The following is a 17,925-nucleotide window of genomic DNA, read 5'->3' as shown; positions in this document are numbered from 1 at the left end:
AAGAGAAAACAGCTTTCTCTAGAATAACCAGAAAGTGCTAACCTTCTGACCCAGACTATCATTAGTTCCTAGAATCTGGCGATAAAACAGAGATAGAAGAAGAATCTTGAACTTTGTCAAATAGCCACAGGCTGAGAAAACAGATAAATAGGTGTAAGCAAATTCACAGAAGATGAGTCTGATAAAAACCTCAAATGCTTTGTCCCTTCCAGCAATCTGGAGCTTAGTTTCTCATTGATTCTCACAAATGAGTAGCACTCTTTTCCATACTACTGTGCTTAGTCCCTTGGCTAAAGACAACTTGGAAACTTTTGACAGAACACATATTCTTTGTGAATTTTCTTGCACAGTTGTTTTATAGTATCCCATCTTTATTTAAATATTTTAATTTCCGTCTATCAAATGAGGAGGGAAAAGAATGTTGTATCTGTCACACAGATCAGCACTGCAATTACAGAGGAGTTCCTGTTATTGCCATATTCCTTCAGAGTAACTCTTTTGGTCTATGTCTCACAGACCCACTGGGGTGTGACACTGCACAAACACTACACGTGTTGTGATCTGTTTTAAGAAACAGCATTTAAGATGCCAGTAAAAGGGAGTCATCGAATTTCTTGAGAAAAATTAGAACCCTCTGGCTTCTTTTCATTAATTTTGCCCCATTTCAGATCTTGATATGAAAATCTCCCATATTAAATGGTACTGCTAGCATCCAAGTAATGTGATATTTTTCCAATGCATAAACATGTCACAGTCCTTTCAAACTCATCAGATCTTATTTTACAACAGGATTAGTGACCATTAAGTTCTGGACCTATCTTGCATGTAAGATCCTGTTTCCCTGTCACTGTAAAATCCATGAAGCAGTATGACATATAGTATTGCTGCAAATGCCATAACTTAGTATGGCTTGGTATATTTTCGGCAGAATATGAAACAAAACATTTTACTAAACTAAACTTCAATATTTTAGGCTTTATAAGAAACCACTTCTTTACAACAAATACTGTATCCAGGGGAATCTAATTCTTTGAAAATACAAACTGTTGGATGCTTCTAATAAAATCCCTTGATGCTTTGAATCTATTCTAGAAGTGGCCAGTTTCAAAAACATCTACAGTCTTAAATGGCAAGATTTCAGGAACCTGGATTGCTTAAAATTACCAAAGCTTTAAGGTCACAAAAAACCCCACTCATATAAAAAAAATGTAAGAAAAAGGAACTTCAGACCTCAAACTCCATTTATACATAGTAGCTGTACCCTATGCAATATACTATAATCCAAGACATTGATTTCAAAATAGAAGATATTTTTCAAAAGAAAACATTACAGCTTGTAAGAAAAATGTGACCCTTGGGGGCACAAATTTCTCAAAAAACATTAGAAAATACCTCTGTGGAGTTTATATTAGATCTGAAATCCAAAAGAACATAGCACACACCCACAATAGAGGAAAATGAAATTTGTTTTAAATTTTAAACAAGAATTCCATAGCTAAAAATCACATATCAGTATAAAGGAAGGTAATACCTAAGCTGGAAATGATAGATAAAAATGAAAAGTATCTTAAAAAGCATGTAGTTACTTGCTTTAATATGCTCCATAAATGCTTTAAAACAATACTTTGATACTTCTGTAAAGTTGTAGGACAGCTCAGTATCACTCTGCCTTCACTGTCACATCTGCTCTAGTTCTGTCCCCATGGCAATCAGGCCACTTCCTACTCAGTTCTCCCTTGGCTGAGTTGTTTGGCTCCCCCAAATCTTTCATATGTGAGTCACCGACACACTTACTCATACTTTAAAAAAATCACTAAGATTTCAGATGGTGCTAACATATTCAAGTGATGTGTAGGTGTGTTATCTGATGCATACAGTTACAAAGATCATCCTCTATAAGTAAGTTTTACATTAGAGATAAAGTGGATAAACTGACTGTATGATAGACTTATGTCCTTTCCTGAACTATACCCACAAATTAACACCTACTTACATTAGAAGCAGCATCTCAAGCCCCTAAGCACAAAATAAAACTGTATGTTTTACTTTAAATAAAAAACTTTCTTTGAGCAAGAACTGAATTAAAGCTCTCATATCTCACAACTCTGCCACCACATTAAATGGAAGCAGTAGATGCCACGTAGGTGAAAGGAGAGCATTTGCCTCCAGATGTAAGACATTTCAAGACTCTGACTTTTAAGTTTACATTTTATTCCATATAGTATGGCCTTCTTCAGTTATCTTAGAACACTATGAGAACTAGCCTGGTACACAAAAATAACTAGAGTTGAAATATCCACACTCCTGATACCTTTGAGGAGCATCTCTCAGGTAAAGCAGTGAGTGAGTCTGAGGCTTGCACACATGGTAGTGAGGGTCCCTTGACTATGGGCAGACTCATTTTTTCCAGCAAGATCTGTGCTGACTAAAGAATTTACTGCCCACAAGCTGTCCCCAGCTGCTTGTAAGTCTCCCTCTGGCAGGGGCTACTGACATGCATGTGTGAATCTGGGTTGCTAAAAACAAATCCAGCAAGCTCAAGGGGTCCAAATAGAAATTCTCTCCCAAGTGCTGTTCTCTGTGCTGAAAGAGGTTGGGGAGCTCAGGAGCAGCTGGGCTGGCCAGTGTGACTGCCTGGAGGGCACTGCAGTCCCTGGGGAATGGGGACAGTCACTGCTGCAGCCAGTGCAGGTGCAACCAGAAAAGGGACCCACCTGCAGTGCCTGAGCTCTCACAGAAAGCCACTGTACCTGATGTACACATTAACCTGGCAGGAGAGTTTACTCTCAGAGTGCCTGAATTCTGCTGCTACTCTCACAACATCACCCACAATTTAATGAAGGAGACTGTCACTCTTCTCATTACATTTTCGTGAATTTCTTTTAAAATTTCATCGGCTAGCTGCAAGAATAAGCTTTTGGGATGACTTGCATTACTAACACATTTTCAGCTATTTCTCTGAAAAGTTTGAGTGTCTCTGAGGCTGATATTTTGCAGTAAGACACTGCTGTATGTTGATGTGGGGTTTTTGTTTCTTTCATGAAGAATATTCTATTTTTATACAAGTCTTAACACTTGAAAAAGGAACATTTGGACACAGTTTGGAGAACTGTGAATTGTAGTATCTCCAAACACTCAATTCACAAAATATATGATCTGTTTCCATTGTTTATCACCTTCTTAACCATCTCAGGTCTTACTAAATTTCAGAAAATAACTGAAGTATAAGAGGTACAGGGAGGACACCAATGCCTGCTTAAGATTTGGGACTGTCTCTGGCTTGGAGCACTAAAAGACCTTTTACTTACTTGTTTTAGCAGGTCTGAACATCTCATGGAACTTTCACTCAAAAAGGTACTACTGCTTCAGAATGTAAATGCTATTTTATCCATTAATAGAGAAAGAAGGTGCACAGAGATGAAACCCCTTTGGCAATTCAAGGAGCAGATTTCCCAAATCTCTTATCATTAGCTTGCCCATAAGAGATCTCTCTGACAACACCATCTACAATCAACAGAACATCTCTCTCAGAACAGCAACAATCTTGACACTGCTAACTTCTGTGGATCAAATTATGTCATGTTTCTGCTGCCCATTAGCATCTAAAACTGTATCATTCTGCAAAATCCTCTGTAGAGTTGTTCACTGCCTGCAGTGGTGACTGCAAGACTTGAAAAAGGTTAAGAGTATATTTTAGTTTTCGAATGTCTAGTACACACAACCTCTCTCCAAATTAAATAAACCACAAATCACTAATTTTCAAATTAAATCACATTTTTGCCTATATTGAAGTTATTTATTTGCAGGTCAAATGTATGATTCACAGATAATTTGGAGTTCAGTCCTGTGAAATTATGGTAGAACTTGGCTTTAAAGCTGACAGGAACTAATTCTATCAGGTAGGCTCCAATTTGTAATTCTTCCATGGCTACTCAGCATCAATATGATGATGCAGTCATCAGCTAAACTGTGTATGTGGAGCAAAATAAAGGGAACTCACAACCTGCCCAAAAGAAAACTTGTAAGTACAGAAACTAATGTGAATTCTCTTTCACCTCAGCACGATTATTTTTCTCAGGAGATCATAAGTTGTGTTCTCCTGTGTGACACAGCAATGGAGATAAACAATCATTGTAACACTGGTGTAGAGTCTGTATACAGACATGAATCACTAAATGCAAGCAAGACAGTTGTTTCTTCTGTGTTGTTAAATTAATAACAGCATTTTGAGGCAACCTGCTTTTTCAGCATCAGGATTTCAACATATTATTTTTAAATGCCAAGTTCACAGTGATATTAAAAAAGCCAAGTTACATACAGTAAAATTATACTGAATAAGAATAGGTTATTATGAAAAGTAGGACTGTACATTTTATACCACTCTGATCATAGTCTGATGCTTCATTCTGTGGAGTCTTTATGAATCAAGTACACTCATTTGGTGTATGAGAAGAAAACCTGCATGGCAGAAAAAGAAATTCTTTTACTCTGTTTACCAAGCTTTCAACTTACTCATTATAAAATCTCTGTTTCCTTACTCCTACAGCAGAGAGATTTAGCAAAACTATTTACTGAGATGGCTTCATATAGCAAAAACATTCAGATTTCTACTAAACAATTCTTGTTTTGTTGCTTGTTTTCAGACTCTTACAGCACTAATAGTCCTGTTTATGCCAAGACTAATAACCAACAATTGTAAATATGTTTCAAACAACTGGAGGCTGAAGAGGAAACAGATCATATCAATGAATATGTTTGTGAACTGAATTCAATGCACCCATTGTACATGGATTACAATTCAGCAGTCACATTTTTACACTTTTTTTTTATTAGTTATGTTCTGGAAACCATAAATAATGTACTCATTTGAAAGAATTACATGAATTTACCAAATCCTCTGGAAGTTTCCTCTGAAGTTCATTCATATTTGGAGCATCAAACACATCTCTGGGCAACATGTTCCAGTGCCTCACCAACTTCATAAAAAAAAAAATTCTCCCTTCTATCTAGTCTGAGCCTGCCGTCTTTCAATTTAAAGACATTTCCCCTTGTCCTATCGTTCCATGGCCTTGTAAACATCTCCACCTTTCTTGGAAGCCCCTTTCAGATACTGGCCATCTGCTCTAAGGTCTCCTCTTCTTTCCTCCAGGCTGAACAACCCAACTGAACCAGTCTGTCTTCCCAGGACAGGTGTTCCAGACCTGTGACCATGTATGTTGCCTCCTCCACACCCCCTCCAAAAGATCCTTGTCTTTGCTGTACAGAGGATTCCAGAGCTGGATGCAGTGCTCCAGGTGGGATCCCAAAGTTATTCAAAATAACAGAATTTGTTATAACAATGTCATTTCAAATTAACAGAGATGGATGCTCTTCAGCCACTTTAGTCCACACATATAACCAAACAAATCACAAAATACTTAAGGAAAAGTAACAATCCCATTCCTAGTTTACCTCTCCATGGTTTTCAGTGAACAAAGGTTATGCCACCAAGATTCACTTGTCCTTCCCCAAGATGTGAGCTTTACTATCATATCTATTTTATAAAATATAGTAATTAAGAGAATTAGATAGATATCTATGGATAACCATATGGGAATACTAAACATTTTATAAGAACAGGCAGCAATGCATGTAGAAAGCACACTGGTCTGCCTAATAAAAGTGTGTGGTGTTTCTCCTTTCTTCCATCTGTCCCTACCACCAGTTTCAACAATGACTCTTACTATTATTCCTTCTCTTTTTAGCTGAATTCACATGCATTTACCCTCTCTTCTGAAAGGCTGCTGAGAACTACTCAAGACAGTCTGCATACTTCCTCGACTTGTAAATTTTTTCAATTCCATTTAAAAATTGAGGTTTGACTTAAAGGTCCCATTTGGCATAGCCATGGAACAGGATTAGGTGATACTGCTGCATCTCTTGGTTGTGGATTAGATTTGCTAAACCAGAACATCCTCTTCTCTCTGAAGCTGTAATTCAACCTTTACCTTTTCAGCTTGTCCTAAATTGTCTCTTCCACACTTAACAAAGAGAAGCTCTAATTATTGTTTATGAATAGTCTACTCTTGTGCTACACTTCTTATAGTGTGTGTTTTTACTAAAACATATCCTATTCAGCCCTTCTCTTCATGACATCCACATCCTTCTATTTTTTTTGATCATTCTCTCTTTTGGTTCATCCTCAAACATACTTCCTTGTCTAGTCCTATCACTTAATTAAAAACAGCCTAGTAAAACATCTTCCTAATTTCTCTGTTTTACTTCCCTCTGGATTCTTCCCAATCAGCTCTTTAATCTCCTGAAGTTATCAATATCACAAATATATTATGGAATTTCTGGGCGCACCATCTCTCCTGCTAGGGCCACATTCTCCTTAGATGGCATTCCCCAACTCAACTTCTTCCACCATTACTTCTCATCTGTGACTTCAACATATCATGCTTTTGAAATTAATTTTGAATTCTCATTTCAAACTGAAACCCTCACCCATTTTCAACTTCAGAACTCCAATTCCCTGTGGAGGAACAATCACTTGGGGGAAAAATCAGCATAGTAAAAATTGAATATAGTAAATTTTATTCATCCAGTTTTAAATTCAAAAATCTCTGCAGTCAATTCCACTGTTCCTGACTCATATTAAAATCCAATATCTTAGAACCTAATGCCTAAAAAGCTGCTAAATTCTGTCAGTTCTCATGTCAGTGTTGTCAGAATACAGTGTTTTCCCCTAAAACTTGGCATGCATCTTTATATAAATTCATCATATTTCCCATGAGGACTATTGTAGTGCTTCTTGCTCTACCCACTACACTTCTTGCCTTGCTACTCTTGAGTTTACTCAAAACAGTGTATGTTTTCTCTTCTCTGCCTCTTAAAACTCAGAGCTGCTGCTTTTCATTCAGATTTCCATCTGGAAAATTGATTTGGTTTTCCTCTCCACCTACTTCCTGACTTTTATCCTTAACTCCACATGATGCTTCCTATCTGTTTACTCCTGAAATCATATTTTCTAACTGTTATCTTGGTGCTTTCTTTTAATCTGCTCCTTGTAAAATACAGGAACGTTTCTCACAAACATGTAAAAATATTCAGGCACATATGACAATATTTTGCAAACCAGATAAAACCATCCTGATTATGGCAGTACAAGTAGCCATTCATCTCATTAATATCCAGAGAATCTAAATGTACTATGCTTTTTTTTAAAATTTATTCATTTGCAGGAAGAAATCTTACAAAGAAGACTCATGTCCAGCTTTCAGCTACTTAATATGAAAGCAAATCCTAACATATTAATTAAGTGTAAATTCTGTAACATCATGACAGGTTTGAAAAACAAAGAGCCATATAAAACTGGCCATATTTGCAATCTCCTTTACCTGTAATCATGTCTGTATGCCAAACAGCAAAGTACAGCATTTTCCACTGATACCAGGTAATTAAGGGTTTACTTTCACTGGTGCCAAGATCTGACTCTGGGTCACAATTACAGCCCATTTTTGCTATCCTTTCTTGTTAAATCAAGAAATCCCACTTTGAGTTACAGCCCCTAAAAATCAACTAACCTTTCAATATTGAAGCTGGAATGAGACAATACAAAAATCCCATGAGTTTGAGCTGAAATTAGTTGCTGGATTTAAACAGCTGGAGGGGGGAAGGGAGACAGGTCTGAAGGAAGCATTGAGAGCAGCAGGACTCCCTTCAGGAGAGAAAGAGAGAACAGTTAGTAAAAGGAATCAGGATAAATAATGTAAGAAAAACAGTGTCTGTAAAATGAAAAGGGGATAAAAAGAGAGAGCAATAATAAGTCTTACTAGAAAGTGAAATAGAAAACACAGAAGAGAACAAAGGAGTGGAACTGGTGATGCTCCAAGATTTTAAGCAGAGTCTTATCTCTAAAGCTGTAATTGTTGCCTCTGATTAAAGTGTGAAACACTGAGAAAGACATGTTATTACAGAATAAACTAACATGGAGATTTGGGAGTTTCGTGTAAGGCTGGGATAAGGAGTCACTCAGACTAGGTACAGCGAGTTCCTTAAGTGATCTGAGCCCAGCTATGCTGACAAGGGGACATTCTCCAAAACCTGCAATTGCACAGGACACAACAGTAACCCAGGATGCAAAGGATACTGGTGCTTTAGTCAGCATTATGTTTATACACATCTCATGGACTGCATCTACCAATATTAATGCAATTTCAAATTTCTTCTCAATGTCATTCAGCTTCTCAGACCAGACAGGTATCAAGCACTGATCCAAGCACTAAATCAAGGACAGCTTCAACCTCTAAATACCTGACACCTGTTTGGAAGTACATGCAAGTAAAAAGAATATATTTTCAAAAATGCAGATGCAGGCACTGGTTCTTGGGAAGGTGCTTCCTTTCTGATACAGCATGAGGCTAGGACCCAAAATATGCACAGCCACTAAGTGCTAAGATAATCTAAGACTTAGTATTGGTAATTGCCCCCTTGCATAATAAAATTCTTGGTGTTACTGAGCTTGCAAGGGTTCCTCAGGGGTGAAGAGAGAGATAGAATCTTGACTCCATGATCAGAAGGCTGGATTTATTAATTTTATGATATATAATACATTAAGACTATGCTAATAGGAATAGAGAGAAAAGTTCAGACGCTGCTAAGCTAAGAATAGAATAGGAATGAATCAACAACAGAGCTCTCTCTGATCTGTCCCAGAGAGAGTTGGCCCCTGATTGGCCCTTAATTGTAAACATGGAACATGGGCCAATCACAGGTGCACCTGTTGCATTCCACAGCAGCAGATAACCATTGTTTACATTCTCCTTCTGGGGCCTCAGCTTCCCAGAAGAGGGAAAAATCCCAAAGAAAGGATTTTTCACAAAAGATGTCTGTGACATCTTGGTGCTGTTTCAGTTTGATATAACATGCTTTTACATTATTTCCTAAGCTAAAGAGGTGAAAATTTACACACTTTTGCAGTACACACCTCCTGCTGCTCATTGGTTATGGGTTAGTATGGCTAATAAGATTTGACCCCAAGGAAAGAAATATTAGAACTAGGATATCTTCATACTGGATAAGAGATAACTCTGTAGGAAAAGCATGTGCGTTAACTACATGCCAGATGCAAAATAAAGCCCAATTTAAGTAATTCCTCTATTTGTTCAGCAGTGTTACTGAAGTGCTATTATAACTATGCAAAAAAACTGAGTAAAATTTCCATGTGCCACTATGTGGGACATAATATAACATTATAATTTATTATTTCTGTAATGCTGCTGACTACTAGAAAATACATAATATTAGTATTTCACACGTACTTCATAGAAGTAATTCTTGAAACAGAAGTCCTAGGACCAAATCCTAACCTAATGCCTATAAAAGGTTCTCATTCACCTTTTTTCCCCCACTGAAAAAAGGTCAGACCAGATCTGTGAAAGTTAGGAAAATTTTATAGTCACTGGGGTCAGAAGAAAATGCCAGCCAACAAACTGTGGAAAGGATATAGAGTTATTGTGGGAACTGCTGGACACAGCAAGTTGCATTTCTGCAAGACACCTTATTATCACTCTATTTGTTTAGTGTACTTCCTCAGACACTTCTACAACAACTTACTTATAGAAATGCTCCCTCACTATGAAACATACACTGCAAGATAGAACATATAAATTTATAACTTCTGCAATAAGAAATTGCAGTTAGAGATTCTAAAAAATGCTGGTAATCTCACTATCAAATCCTCAGTGACACAGATGAATTATTATTGCATCATTTCCTCTGAAGATAACAGGAGGACTTGATGATTAGTTCAACACTGGATTTGACTGAATGGCTTGTTGCATTTTCTTGTAGAACACTATCATCATCTGGTGGTATATTTTGCTGCTATGTAAACTGCATGCTATGAAGATGAAAGCATTTCATTTACTTAGCATTAAACATTTAGAAGAAGACATAGATTCACCACCTTGCAGTTATGCCAAACTATGTGGGGGTGGAAAATGCAGTAACATGAAATTAACTTGACAGAACTGCTGAGGATTTTGAGAACAAACAAATGTTGACATTTTACATGAATGAAATTTGAATACTCTGTCCAGAAGTAAAAGACAGACTAAATAAAACAATATTCTCATTCATACTATCTACAATGATAAAAAAAAACTTCACAGGTTTTTCAAACAAAAATATTTTTCACATAGTTTTTCTTAATATTGGAGGTGGAGATCTCACATGCAAAAGTCAATTATTTATTATGCCATTCAAGCAGAATCTGCATAAATCAGTTGTTGACTTACGTGGTAACTTTTCAGTCTAACAAAATCGACTTTCATGGAGATGAACCTTTCTGAATTTCTGCTGAGATTTTTAATGTGCTCCACAAGATCAGCACAGAACTTGTAGCCACCTTTGAGGACACAGAGAACCACAATATCATTGTCTCCAATGTCTTGCATAATATCTTTTGCCAGTCGTTCTGTCCTGGGCAAAAAAAAATTCGAGATAAAATAACTTTAGGTACAGATGCTCTAAGTTTATGGTATGCTTTACAAACACTATGCTGAGTATAAAGTTTGACTGGCATTGCTTAAGAAGCCTGACTTCACAGAATCACAGAGTCATTTAGGTTGGAAAAGACCTTCAAGATCATCAAGCCCAACCCTTTGAGTGATCACCACAATGTCAGCTAGACCAGAACAGTAAGTGCCATGTCCAGTCATTCCTTGAACACCTCCAGGAATGGTGCCTCTACCACCTTCCAGTCCATTCCAATGCTTGACTGGGTTTGCATCCAGCTCACAGATGGCAGATCCAAACAGACAGTGATGGATGCAAGATGAAAAGCACTTGAATCTAAGTTAACCTTAGATGCATAAAGTTAAGTTAAATTTAACTAACCATTTAAGTTAACCTTAAATGCATAAATTCCCCAGCTATACAAACAGCACCTACACATCTCAGCATATTTTGGGCTCATAAATATGTCAGAGACTCAAGAGAAAAGAATGTGAACTAGTCTTCCATTTTACCTCACAGGAATTATCAGTATAAAATATACCTGCACAAACACCTAACTTGTTATGTTAGTTACTGCACAAGAGCAACAAATTAAGTGAAAGATAGGGAAGAATATTTGAAACTTTCATGCTGACTGGCTTTGGAAGATGCTACCCTTACAGTTTTAATAAAAAACATACATAAAAACTAGAAAGAAATAGAGCATCAGTGAAAAGCTTATAAAGAGTGTATATTATCATATTCTGTACAGCTCAGTGCTTCATACAGCAGAAATGAAGAGTGCAAAGAGCCTCAGTGACTTGTTCAAGGTCACACACAGGCAAATAATCGAGTGAATGCTCCCATGAGCCCAGAATTGTGGAGCTCCCAACCAAACCTATCCTCTCTGGCAATTCTGCATGGCAAACACAATGTGGCAGATGATTGGAAACAAAAGACACACATTTCTGCCATGCAATGCTACTTACATTTTCAAGATAAAAATAAGAAATAATAGTCTTAATAATAAATGTAAATAATAAATATTAACTTTAAAGATAGCCTTTCTAGACCCCCAATAGGGTACTGGGTACACTGGGTCATTTCTAGGTGTAAGTATCAACAGAAAACTTCACAATGTTTTGTGATGTTTTGAGGAAAAACAGCTCAGTGCACTATATTCTGTAAATACTTTCACTGGAAAATTCTTTGATAGCTCTCTGAATTAGATTAGTAGTTTCAATGAGAGTGGACTCGTTGACAGGATTCAATTTATTAAATAATCCTATAATTCATCCCATGTATTTTATTATTACATTTTTCAGGTTTGGTTGGTTTTTTTCTTTATTAGCTGTAATACAGAAATCATTTTGCCCCTACATAAGTACCTTGATTGAACTGTAGTGAAATCTGTGCATGGACCAGAGAAGAATAAGCTCTAGATTGAAGATAAGTATAAGAAACAGCTATTTCTTAATTTCCACATCTTTTCATTTTAATGCTCTAGTAAATTTCATGTAGCAATAATTATTATATTTTTATATGAGAAATAGAAGATATTAGAAATATTAAATTATTTCATTTGATCTGAAATATATAATTCCTTTTAGTGTTGTAAGAATGAGGATCACTTCCTTTACTGAAGATTAATAAAATTGTCTTTTACCATCTTTTATCAAGTCTGAGAATAGGGAAAACCTCTCATTAAGAAACATTTCTTTGATGAATTTTCATTTTTTATATTGTTCCTCAGATTGTTTGCAGCTGAAATTTCCAGGAATACCAAAGACCATTTTGTATGTTAAAAGTGTAGGAACTCCAGCATACACTAAAATGTACTAATTTAAATTTCTAATTAAAAATATCCAAGTTTTTAACTTACAATATGTACTGTATATAGATGACAGCCTTCATAAAAAAGAATAATACTACTGACCAAACAATTTATTTAGCAACATTCAAGCTACACATACCTGTCAACAATAATGCCATGAGGAATGAGCACATATTCCAGGTCACCATAGTAGTGCTGAGGGTAAGTGAACAAATCCAGACTGTATCCAGGCCAATTGTCTGAAATCTGAATATCAAACAGTACTGTCAAGAACACTTCATGGTGTTTGGCATTATGTAACTGATACAGAATCAGCACTCTGGTACACTCTCTTGGATGGATTCATTGTGTGCCATACTTTCTTCCAGTTACAATTTACTATTTTGCTTTTCCCATTAATTATTTTGCTTCTCAATATAACTCAGAAATCAAATGCTACAGTTTTTTACCCACAGAATGTGGGAAATGTCACCTGAAATTACAAAGAACTAGACAGACAAAGGAAATATTTCGTGCTAAACTAGTGGCAAAAGTAAATTTCGAAGTACTTTCAAACTCAAAGTGCAAATATAATATTGCCAGTAAGAAGGGATTTTCCAAAGGAAGATTCAATGGTGGAATTAAAAGTCATAAAATTCTATATTAAAATTGTACATTTCTAGTTTAGAATGACTTAAAGTCATAAATAAATAAATAGATAAGTATTCTACAGATGAACCAGCACATATGGAGAATAATTTATGTGGTTCATGGATGGTATCTGTACAAATCAGTGAAAAACTGTACTTCTTCCTAAAGGTGAGGTTCTTAATTTAGATGTCATCAAAGATAAGTGATTACAAAATGTTTTCATCTCGCCTCACCTCACCATGAAACTAGTCTGTAAATCCATTTATTCACAGAAAAAATATTTTACAGACTTAATATACATTGGTTTTTTAAGCATCAGAATAGAGATTAGATCTCACAAGATACAATGGTGGTAGAGATTAAGAAGGTCAAAAGTTAGCCAACGATTGAAGGCTTCAGAAAGCTAAGAAATGCAAAGTCTCCAGCACAAAAACTAAACAAACTCCAAAACATTTTCTCTATTCCTTATGAAAGACAAGACCTGCAGGTTCACAAGGTATCTTGAAATAATGAGAAAGCTTTGCTTCAATACTGGTTCAAGATTAAAAGCAACACCTAAAAGGTTTTCCCTACAATCATAATCCTCAAGTCACACATTGTCTTTCTACAGCTTGGCTACAGGAATCTTGAATCCATGGAGAAATGGTGACAAACTTGCCATTGTGCAGTGCATGTCTTAATGGCATTTTTGCTACAGACAACCTTTAAAGGACCATCACTGAAACCTCTGCTTACCATTTTATTGTAGAGCAATAAAAGGTTTCTCACAATTTTGGCTAAGATAACACATTTGTGTTGAGCTGTTCCTCCACATCCCCTCTTTAACTCAGACACAGCCCAGCCTCATGCTGTACTGAAACACTGTCCTACCCTGTGGATTTTGTGTTGCTTGGGGGCTTTTTTTGCATATTCCTTGACAGCTACAGGCACATTGACTGGCATGTTTTCTTAACTCTACCCAAAAATTTCTGCATCAAAAAAGTTACTCATTGGCAACTGCTACTGAATATTTGCCCACGAAGGGCATGACTGGGAGATCACTGGAATCAATGAAAGCTTTTCCCCTGACTTACACAAGCCCTGAAACTACACAAAAGAAAAAAAGTTACTTAGTTGTGTTCCTCATTTCCATAGAAACAGGAGATTATAAATATCCTCCTTGGCAAGGTTTTTAATTAGAGCAAATCTCGTCCCAGAAACACTGCAGCAGTCAGCCTGCAAAGACTATTTTCCCATCTACTTTTTCAGTGCATGGGGGGCTGAAACTTTTTAAACATTTTTAGCAATGAACGGTCTATTCAAAAGCATTTTAATACAAACTGAAACAATTTCATTAAGTGTTACAAGCAACCACTAGCAACCCCTGTCAGTGTTGCTTACTTCTGCATTCTTATCAAATTGCAGGGTTTCAGTGTGATGCAGATGAAATTAAATGGATAGAAGCTGCTTTAGAATTCATACAAACCAATAACTTTTACTTAGGTTACAGTAAGTCCTTTATAAAACAGGATCAGGATGAAATTTTGATAAATGAGAACCACTTATCCTTCTGGTTCTCTAGAATAGGAGAACACAAACAGTGTAACACTACAACAATATTGAAGTTCTTGTTTACAAGTGCTTGCTGGCATTTGACAAATAAGATGAAATTCACGTGTACCTTCAAGTCAATTATTTGTCTGATATAATAAGCCTATTTCATATTGTTCTTTCTTTTAAACAGGCATTTCCCAACAAGCCTAAGAAATTCTCATTTATCCTAAAGCTATTCACAGTGTTATGCTATAAGACAAATTTCAAGTAACTGTAAATTCTTATGACTATTCTGTTTATGAATTTAAAAGGCCCTTGAAAATATGAAGGAAAAAATTCATATTGTTTCAGAAAGAAAAAAGTGTTCAAGTGGATAAGTAAATATATCTTCTAAACACATTGGCATACTTGTGTGTAAAAAAATTCCTGCAGTGAAAGAAAGACCTACTTTTAAAGTTCAGGCATTGCATTTTTGAATAGCCCAGCAGATCCTCTTCAGTAAGTCTAAAAAGTTGATGTGAATGGATACAAAAAGGAATACAAATACATGGCAATGTCCAAAAGTGTTACCCTGAGGCCTAAGAGACAAGCTGAAGCCATTCAATTGCAACACCTTTAGAAGAATGTTGTTTGTTTTCTGGTCTGGCAAAATGAGCACAGGTGAGGTTTGAGCTCAGTCCTCAGCTCCAAGCAGCATGAAGCAAAGTCCAGCTTTTGTAACTTAAATGATGCTGCACTGGACTTACTGCTGGTGGGGTTTTTGGGGAGTTGAGCAGAAAAAATTAAACCAGTGCAGCAGAACACGGTCAGGCACATTCATGTCCTTCTTTGCAATAACCTCTTGTTGCTTGGTGATACACACATTCACCCACTTAAGGAATGTCATTTATCACACAGGTGTCAGGAGACGTGGTTGATGTGTGGTGTTTTCAGACAGAGCTCAAACACACGGGACAGGTTCCTCAGAAGGGGGATGCAGGGGATGTTGGAGTGGACAGTGTGACCACTGCTGACACAGGTGGCCCTGGGCCATGATCTGGGCAGCTGGCCTGTGAACTTTCTGTTAAAATCCTAATGCCACATTAAAATAAGAACATACCTAAGGTGGTGGCAGTGATGGCATTTGCTTCACAGGAGAATCTAGGGTGTCTATCAGAATAAGGATCACATTCATTCATTCATTTTCGCACCATTTATCCATCCCTACAACACTCCCAACGCCCGGCCAAGGCTCGGGCTGTTTCCCACCCTAACAGAACACGGGCAGCAGCCCAACCCTCTCTCACGGTGTTCCGGTGGGAACATCCACTTCGGGATGCCTGGGGATCCTCATCCCCGGTACTCGAGGAGCCTGGGGAAGCACAGCCACGGCCACAGGAGCCGCTGGGGTGGTACCGGACCGCGTTTTCACGGCGGAAGCCAAAGGCGCGGCCCAGCCCAGCACGCCCGTCCCCTCCGGCAGCCGCAGCGGGGCCGGGGCCGGCGCAGGGTGAGGGGAGGCGGCCCAAGCGCCGGCCGGGGGGCCGGAGGAACCGGGGAAGGGAAGGGCGCGGGAGTTCACCACATAGCGCCGGGGGGTTTGGGGAAGGGGGCCGGGGACCGGGGAGGCACCGCGGCCGGCGAGGGGCGAGCGGCCGGGCCGGGCCGCGCCGCGCTCCGCATTTACCACAACGCCGCGGCCTCCAGCGCTGCTCCCGCCCTGCCCGGCCATGTTCCTGCGCGCGCCCGCCCGCCCGGGGGGCTGCGGCGGGGCGGGGCCGCGGCGGGTGCGGGGTGCGCGGGGCGGGGAGCGGGGTGTGGGGTGTGGGATGGACGGTGCGGGATGCAGGATGGACGGTGCGGGGTGTGGGGTGTGGGATGTGGGATGGACGGTGCGGGATGCGGGGTGTGGGGTGTGGGATGGACGGTGCGGGATGCGGGGTGTGGGATGCAAGGTGCGGGATGCGGGGTGTGGGGTGTGGGATGGACGGTGCGGGATGCGGGATGTGGGATGGACGGTGCGAGATAGCAGGATGGGCGGTGCGGGGAGCGGAATGCGGGATGTGGGATGCAGGATGCAGGATGGAACCAGTGCGGGTTGCAGAATGTGCGGTGCGAGATGCGGGATGAAGGATGGGCGGTGCGGGATGCAGGGTGCGGGATGAAGGATGGGCAGTGCAGGATGCAGGATGAGCGGTGCGGGATGCGGGATGGGCGGTGCGGGATACAGGGTGCGGTATGCAGGATAAGCGGTCCGGGGTGCGGGGTGCAGGATGGGCAGTGCGGGATGCAGGGTGCAGGATGGAAGCTGTACAGGTCGGAATGGTGGAAAGGCTTTGGCAGGGCTGGCCAAGGGGCCTGGCCTGGGTTAATGGGTAATATTAAGCTGGTGTGGTTTAAACTACTGTTTTAACTGGATTTTCTTGTACTCCAGGGAAGGAAAAATAAAATTTCCAACAGTTCAGTAATCATACTTTCCATCCTCGCTGTCTTCTGGAGTCGCTGCTCCTTCCCACCACCGTGCACATGCTGGGGCAGGCTGTGTTTCCTATTGCCCCCAGCCCATGCCCGTGTTGCCTGTGCTCTCTGTGCAGGTGAAGATAAACAGATCAGGCACCAGGAACGGTGCAGCTCTCTGCCACTACCTTCCAATTCTGTTAAAATTATTATTAATATTTTGCTTTCACTGCTTCACAGATCAGAAGAAGCTTGTTTTTTTCTTGTCTTACTCTGATCATTGCCTGCCTTTACTTTCCCATATAAGAAGTTCAAATTTGGACTTTCTCCATCCTTTTTGTATCCTGTCTTTTGTGGAAAATGGTAGCAAGCCTCTCTGCCCACTGTGGATAAAAATAGAGCTTTTCACTTTCTTAAAATTGAAAATTGGTTATAATTTCTAATATCAATCTGTCAAATACACAGCTGGTAGAATTCTGCCATTCCTATCCTAGAAAATATTAAAGGAAGTAAAAGTTCTTTTTAAGGGAGATCTAGGCATAGTGAAATATTCTAAGTGCTACCTGAGGGGCTCTCACCAACCAAGTAGGAAACATTTCAGGCTGGAGCACTGCTATTCTAGAATGTGGTCATTGTCACTTCTGGTCACAACAGATGGATCCAGGGAGAAGTTGTGGGTAGGTCTACACGGGGAGTTTGGTGTCCACTGTTGACTGGTTTACAGGTGCATCCTGTTAATGCACTTACATGAGAACTGATAGGACAATTCTTAGGAATCTGATGTTAAGAATGCTTCTATAAATTAATCACTAAATAAAATCTGGTGAAGTGCTAGAGCAGTTGAAGATTATCTTGTGATAAATGCTTTGTTTCTTATATTAAGCCAGGGGTTTTTGATGAATTAAGGAAGTGTTCTTTCAAGAACTATTGCTACAACAGACAGCATGTCTGAAAGAACAAAAGACAAGGTTTACAAAGTGTCAGAAGTCCACTCCAGAATATATCTGTCTCAA

The 17,925-nt window shown here is 39.0% G+C and overlaps 1 protein-coding gene across 3 annotated transcripts in view; it reads right to left on the bottom strand.

The window, feature by feature from the left end:
• The window catches only part of PRTFDC1 (phosphoribosyl transferase domain containing 1), a 43,305-nt gene extending 27,084 nt beyond the window's left edge, over nucleotides 1–16,221 (bottom strand). For all 3 annotated transcript variants that reach the window (XM_054273891.1, XM_054273892.1, XM_054273890.1), the window contains exons 1-3: nucleotides 16,143–16,221; nucleotides 12,453–12,559; nucleotides 10,281–10,464 (exon numbers count right to left, since the gene is read on the bottom strand). In XM_054273891.1, coding sequence (XP_054129866.1) covers nucleotides 10,281–10,464; nucleotides 12,453–12,559; nucleotides 16,143–16,187 — 336 coding nt within the window. In that variant the 5' untranslated portion in view covers nucleotides 16,188–16,221. The remainder of the gene's footprint in view (nucleotides 1–10,280; nucleotides 10,465–12,452; nucleotides 12,560–16,142) is intronic.
• Between the last annotated feature and the right edge of the window lie 1,704 nt (nucleotides 16,222–17,925).

This window comes from Melozone crissalis, unplaced genomic scaffold, assembly GCF_028551555.1.
Source record: "Melozone crissalis strain CALT ecotype California unplaced genomic scaffold, PUWL_Pcris_2 ptg000016l_1, whole genome shotgun sequence".
Classification (NCBI taxonomy): Eukaryota; Metazoa; Chordata; class Aves; order Passeriformes; family Passerellidae; genus Melozone; species Melozone crissalis.
Note: the sequence above shows the minus strand (reverse complement) of the source record. Positions and strands in the feature narration are given on the sequence as shown.